A 7,237-nucleotide genomic window follows, 5' to 3' on the forward strand; every position below is an offset into this window, starting at 1 on the left:
GGGAGAGAGGGAGACAAAGAATCCGAAGCAGGCTCCAGCTCCAAGCTGTCAGCACAGAGCCCGATGAGGGGCTCGAACCTGAGATCATGACCTGAGCTGAAGTCGATGCTTAACCCACTGAGCCACCCAGGGGTCCCACCCCTATTCATTTTTATGTCACTCCAACGAGCATCGAATTCCATCATGCCTGGTGTATGTGATCAGTGCACGGATGTCGAATCGAGTTTGTGGGTTAAATAAGCTGAAAATGGAGACGATTTTAGTGTCGGGAAATGGTTTATCAATGTGGGGTGCTGAGCATCAGAGGGATTCACGAATGGAGAGAGGGCTGGGGGCGAGTTGATGGTGGCAATTTTCAGAACCACAGTGTCTTTCATGTCTCTTCTGTCCTGCTGTCTGGCCTTTTCTGCATGTGGGGCCACAGAGGAGAAGGCCAGGAGCCCAGCTGGAGGGGCGAAGAGGAAGCTAGCCTGTGCCGTGCTGCCGCAAAGTCTATTGGGGCTGCCTCGGAGACCACAAACACTGCAGGGGCACGGATGCGAACAGGCTGTGACATCGCCACCAATGCCCTAGACACAGCAGTTTTCTGTTCTTGTTTGTAATAACAGAGTGAGTGGTTGTGCCAATAGAAACAGAGCATACTCACGAACAAGTCAAGAAACGGTGGATCCAGCCCCTGGATCTATCCCCGACCCCACTAGCCCTCCTCCGACGGCAGAAAAGCCTTCCAAGAGCATCTTTCATGTCCTTGTTTCTGAGGCTGTAGATAATGGGGTTCAGGAAGGGGGCAAGGATGACAAAGGTGATAGCAATTGCTGTGTCCCAAAATACGGAGTAGGTGGCTGAGAATCGCAGGTACATGACAGCGACACTGCCGAAAAACAGCAAGAACACAGCCAGGTGGGCAGCGCAGGTAGAAAAGGCCTTGCGGCGGCCCTCGGCTGAGGGCATCCCCAGAATCACCACGATGATCCGGATGTAGGATAGGGCGATGGCCAGGAAGGAGGCCACAATCTCCCCTGCATGGATGGCGTCCACAATGACCGCCAGGGACGTGTCCGTGCAGGCCAAGCTCAGCATGGGTGTAAAGTCACAGAATATCTGCCGGATCTGGTTGGAGCCACAGAAAGGCAGGGTGGCAATCCACACGATCTCGGGAAGCACAAGGAGGAAGCCACAGACGCAGGACCCAGCGGCCAGCTGGGTGCACAGCCTGGGGGTCATGATGGTCGCGTACCGGAGAGGCCTGCAGATAGCGACGTACCTGTCAATGGCCATGGCCGTCAGGACGCAGCCTTCTGTGATGCCCAGGGAGTGGAAGAAATACATCTGTAGGAGGCAGCCAGCCACAGAGATGGTCTTGTGCTCACTGATCAGGCTGGAGAGCATCTTGGGGATGGTGGTCGTGGTGTACCAGATCTCTAGGAAAGAGAGGACGCTGATGAAGAAATACATGGGGGTGTGCAGGGCCCTGTCCAGCTGGACGACGATGAATATCATTAGGTTCCCAGTTACGATAAATCCGTAGGTGAGAAGCAGAAGAATGAAGAAGAGGACGCCACCTTCAGGCAGATGTGGGAACACAGAGAAGAGGAACTCAGTCACCGTAGTCAAATTCCCACTGGTCACCAACTCTGTCATCTGCCAGCGGAAGAAAAGAGACAGAGAAGCTCCTGAAATTGGCGTGGCGATCACACACCAGAAACAGCTCCGCTCCTTTCCGTGATCAAGTTACCTAAGTTGACTCTGGGACCCTAGACAGGATAGTTAGAAATATCTCTCAGCTGTAGAGATCTCTAACCTGCTAGAAATGTCGTAATCTTGGCTTTGGGACCCCTCAGTGCATCTTTTAAAAAAATTTTTGCAACGTTTCTTTATTTTTGAGGGAGAGATGGACAAAGTGCGAGTCGGGGAGGGGCAGAAAGAGGGAGACACGGAATCCGAAGCAGGTTCCAGGCTCCGAGCTGTCAGCACAGAGCCCGACGCGGGGCTCGAACTCACGAACCGCGAGATCATGACCTGAGCCGAAGTCGGGCGCTCAACCAATTGAGCCACCGAGGTGCCCCTCAACACATCTTTTGTAAACATCTTCAGCGGATGCAAAGAAAACACAAAGCGACACACAAATGAATTCTCCAGAAATACTTGCTGGGGGCTCACTTTTTAAATTCCTTGGTTCTCCCCCTCACTCTCTGCCTCTGTGTGTTTAGCTTTAAAATGTGTACCTTTCTTTCCAACTATTCTCCACTCTTGTTCTTCATAGCGAGTTAAAAAAAATACAAAGACACTGTCAGGAGCCCTTGTCTCAATAATTCATCACGTTGCTCTCCCATTTTTTCTGGCCCTGATCCCTAACTTGAGGTTGGCGGGCTGGTCATCTCCTCTTCTGCTTTGTTTCTGTTTTGTTTCACGGTGACATCTGTTTCTCATTAGATGCCAAGTGCCCAGATGCCAGGAAATACCCCTGCTCACATCCCTCTCCTTCTCCCCCTTCTCTGCCTCTCTCAGCGCTTGATCCTGACAGTTCCTCAGACCAAGAGTCTCTCCAGAACCACCTTGCGCCTGACTATTTGTCACTGAATTTTGGGCAGGCATATAACTCCACTCCACACACCGCACACCTCCTAAGCCACATCAAAGAGCCAACAGGAAGGGAATCATTCCAAATAAAAAATCACTTCTAACGTAACTACGCCTGCCACAAAACCCAGCTGCAATAGAAATCAGGCCAGCATCTACCTGTTAGGGAGAAGGGCCAACTAGACTTTTTGTAAGGCTATTTAATGTTCGTGAGAGCAGGGTGCATTACCTCTCGCCTGGACTATTTGATTTTGTTTATTTTTTTAAAAAAAATTTTAATGTTTATTCCTTTTTGAGAGACAGAGCATGAGCAGGGGAGGGACAGAGAGAGACAGAGAGAGAGAGAGAGAGAGAGAGAGAGACAGAATCTGAAGCAGGCTCCAGGCTCTGAGCTGTCAGCACAGAGCCTGATGTGGGGCTCGAACCCAGGAACCGTGAGATCATGACCTGAGCTGAAGTCGGACGCTCAACCGACTGAGCCACCCAGGTGCCCCTACATTATTTCATTTCATTTATTTCTACCTGTGACAGAGAGATTATTATTGTTTTATAAGTAGAAAATCTGAGAACTGAGAGGGGAGAAATAACTTGTTCAAATACACTTTTCGGGGATCCCAAACAGTTGCTAGGAGCCTGGTCTGTAAGCCTTAAAATTCCACATTATTTTTTTGTTCCACAGTGGGGGATTTAGGTCCGGAGTCACCAGTCGTTCATTCTGTCTGCTTCGTACCCTGAGTACCTCTCTATCCTCAGGACTGTCCTGAGTGTGAGATGAGAGCGTTGTTGGGTTTTGTTCTTTCAGGTCAAAAGCAGATGAAAATAAATGCATTGCAGGTTAGGAAAAGCAATTTATATAAAATGCCTCTCGCCTTCAGCCTCAAGCCTCGAAGAAGGCTTTGGAAGGGAGGAAGCTTCAGTGCTTAGCAGAAGGGCGGAGCCTTCATTGGGAGAGCTGTGAGGTCTGAATGCTCTCTGACTGAAGCAGCCGCTTACTTCTCTGTCCTTTCTCAGCCAGAAGCAGCCAGACAATGGCCATGCTGAGTGGTCTTTATGGAGAACGTAGATGGACAAAGCGGGAGGCTACGGTGTTAGGAGAAAAGGGAAGCAAGTTCAGCACTAAATGGCTCATAGCGGGCAAATAGAGTGGCCGCTTTGCGGCCCTGAGTGAGGCCCTTCTCACTAGGAAGGCTGCACCATTGGTCACCGTTCAAACATTTATTCAGTTAACACTCACGTATTGACTGACCTTCCGCTAAGTGCCGGTCACTGCCGTCGGTTCGAGAGCTAGCTGCGGGTGAATAAAACCGCTCTCCTAGATTCCGCGCTTCATTCTTTTGACCGTTTCGCTCATGTAATACAGTTCTAAAAATTGAAGTTTTACCCCAGACATTGAGGAAACTTTACCTTGGAAAACGAGGGCAAATCCGAGTCCGGAGGAGTTAAGGATACGAAGAAAGCAGTAGGCAGGCGCGGAAGGAGTGGAGGCGGGTTAGCAGTTAGATTGGAAAACTTGCTTTCAACAGTCTGTTGCACTCACCTTGCCTGAGACCACATTGACATTCTTCAGAGTCTCTGCAGCTACCAGCCCCTGACGATTGTCAGCAGGGGTATTGATGTCTTAGAAGGCCCTTCGGGGAATTTCTAGAGAAAAAATCCTCTCCTGGGACTTTCTCTTTAGATGATGCAAGATCCGAAGGCAAGTGGTGTATTTGATTCTCCCCCTCTGAGGGATAAATTAAGGGGAAAGTGTCACATAATAATTAGAGATTCCCCAGGGTCGGGTCTCAAAGGCTTCCTTGTGGCCAAATCACCTTGTGTCGCACAGGGGAGTACAGAGCTGGGCCCTGGGGCTGGAGTAGTGGTGGGCGTCAGAACTGACCAGTCGGGGCCCTGCTTCTCTGGAAACGCTCTCTCAGCTTTCACCATGCTGTCCATTCCCTCTGCTGCTCTCAGAACAATGATGATAATACTAATGATAAATCACTTGGGACATCAACAAAAATAAGGACCTGTAAAGAATGTGTCACACAAAGATGCAGTGCTTTATAAAACTATGTTGGAAGATATCAAACACCCAAATAAATGGATTGATATGATGTATTAATGAATAGAACGTCTTGATTACAGAAGCACGGCAATTCTACACAAATGAGTCCATTCCTTCAATGCAATTTCCACCAAAATTCCATTTGGGTAGGTGGAGTGGGGAACGTCAGGAGGAGGGACAAGACTAAGATATTTCAAAGGAGAAGATTAAAATGGTAAGGCCTGTCCTACTATGGATCAAAGGTTATAACAGCGACATAACAAGCAAATGGAAGCCAGGGAATAGACCGACGCAGTGTGGAGCTTTGACATATGGCGGAACAGAAACCACAGAGCAGAGTACGGGGGGGGAGGATGGGCAGAGACGCACAGTGGGTCTACAGAGTAAGGGCTGATTATTACTAAGTGGTACGGGAATCTCGATTTAAACATACGAGAGACATAAAATAAAACTTGTCCTGACATTACATTCCCATACAGCTACAGATAGAATGAAGGTCTAATATGAGAAATCAACTTTAATGCTTTTTTTTTAAAGATTTTATTTTTAAGTAATCTCTATACCCAACATGGGGCTTGAACTCACAACCTTGCGATCAAGAGTCACATGCTCTACTGACTGAGCCAGCCAGGTGCTTCCCTTTGAAAAAAATTTTTTTTTAGTTTTAAAACTTTAATACTTAAAATAAAATTTGAGAGACTATTTTATCACTTCACATAGGGAAAATATCTTAAGTCAATAGAAATATAAATTACAAAGGAAAAGATCATTAAATTCAGGTATATTAGTATTTCCATTTACCAAATGGTACCATTGAGAAAATAAAAAGACAAAGTACCTGTTAGGAAGCTGTATTTGTAAATGATATAACTGACAAAAGTATTTGTAAATAGCTCCTGCAAATTAAAAAGAAAATGATGTTTTTTTAAGTTTTTTTAATGTTTATTTGTTTTTGAGAGGGAGAGAGAGACATAGTGTAAGCCAGGGAGGGGCAGAGAGAGAGGGAGACACAGAATCCGAAGCAGGATCCAGGCTCCAAGCTGTCAGCACAGAGCCGGTCGCAGGGCTGGAACCCATGAATGGCAAGATCATGACCTGACCCAGAGTCAGGTCACTCAACCGACTGAGCCACCCAGGCACCCCTAAAAAGAAAACGATTTTAAAAACCAGGTGAATACGTGCATATAATATACACACAGATGCACACATATACACTCAGCCTCACTGATAAGCAGGGAAATGCAAATCGAAAAAATAGTGCATTATTTATACGTACAACTGAACAGCAACAAATGTGACCACACACAATGATGAACAGTAGTAGAAATTCATGCTTCGTTGATGGAATACAGACGTTGAAAAACAATTTGGTCGTCTCTCACAGAGCTGAAGGCATGAATGCTCGACAACACAAAATGTTCACGCCTAGCGAATGATTAATTTGTGTCCCATTAACACGAGATGGAAGTATGTATTTAGAGCTGCAGCCACGTAGGTTGATATGAATGATTCTCAAAAATATGCTGAGTGAATAAGCAAGTTGCGCAACAACACCTAAACTATCATTCAATTTACACAGAGTTAAATAGACAAAACTAAACACTGTGTTTTTTTGACTGAATATCCACACGCTTACAGGGTAATGAACACAACATCCGGGTTAACGGTGATATGCAGCATTTGAGGGTTTGGGGGCAAGGATCGGATTGAGGAGGAGCGTTTAGTGGACTTCAAAGTTATTAATAATGTTCTTTCTTACCTGGGGTCATGGGTTCGTGTGAATGAGAGGTAAAAATGTAAAGCAAGATGGACATAAAAAGGTAAACTACTCTCTAAAGAAAAGCAAGAAGGGGGAAATGAAGGCCATGTGGTAGCCCAAAAGCAACCATAAATAGAGGGTGAGTATGTATTTTAAGATGAATGCATTTGAACAGATTTATAAGCGGAAGGAGCAGACAACATAGAGAGGAAGCAGTGAGAAGATTCTTAAAATTAGTGAATTCACTCATTCATCCAATTACTTATTTTTTTTAACAATGTATCCATTCATCAAGTGCTTATCAGGGGTCTGTTTTAAAATGCCACCTTCTTACATGCAAATATTTGTTGAATGAATAAATAATTTTGCTATAATTGATGGATGCCACCTTAATAAGGTGATTCTTTAAAATTATCTTAATGTTTATTTTATTTGTAAGAGAAAGAAAGAGAGACAGAGTGCGAGCAAGGGAGGGGCAGAGAAAGAGGGAGACGCAGAATCTGAAACAGATTCTCGAACCCACGAACCATGAGACCATGACCTGAGTTGAAGTTGGATGCTTAACCAATTGAGCCACCCAGGCGCCACCTTCATAAGGTGATTTATATCGCAAACGACATGTACTACAAATGTTTAATTAAAGCTCCATTGTATGAAATGAAATGAAATGAAATGAAATGAAATGAAATGAAATGAAGTGAAATGAAATGAAATGAAATGACATGGAATGAAGTGAAGTGAAGTGAAGTGAAGTGAAATGAAATAAGATAAAATAAGATAAAATAAAATAAAATAAAATAAAATAAAGTAAAGTAAAATAAAATACTACCTTTTTAAAAACTAGTCACTGA

General features: G+C 45.2%; 1 protein-coding gene across 1 annotated transcript; it reads right to left on the reverse strand.

Annotated features, from left to right (window-relative positions):
- Nucleotides 1–642: 642 nt before the first annotated feature.
- LOC125925830 (olfactory receptor 6K6) lies at nt 643–1,819 on the reverse strand. Its single transcript, XM_049635073.1, has one exon. The coding sequence runs from the start codon at nt 1,639–1,641 to the stop codon at nt 643–645; it is 999 nt and encodes a 332-aa protein (XP_049491030.1). The 5' UTR covers nt 1,642–1,819.
- Nucleotides 1,820–7,237: the final 5,418 nt, after the last annotated feature.

The sequence above is a fragment of the Panthera uncia genome, chromosome F1 (genome assembly GCF_023721935.1).
Source record: "Panthera uncia isolate 11264 chromosome F1, Puncia_PCG_1.0, whole genome shotgun sequence".
Lineage (NCBI taxonomy): Eukaryota > Metazoa > Chordata > Mammalia > Carnivora > Felidae > Panthera > Panthera uncia.

Excerpts from the sequence above, each read along its gene's own strand:
- LOC125925830 (XM_049635073.1), bottom strand. The coding sequence starts at position 1,641 with ATGACAGAGTTGGTGACCAGTGGGAATTTGACTACGGTGACTGAGTTC.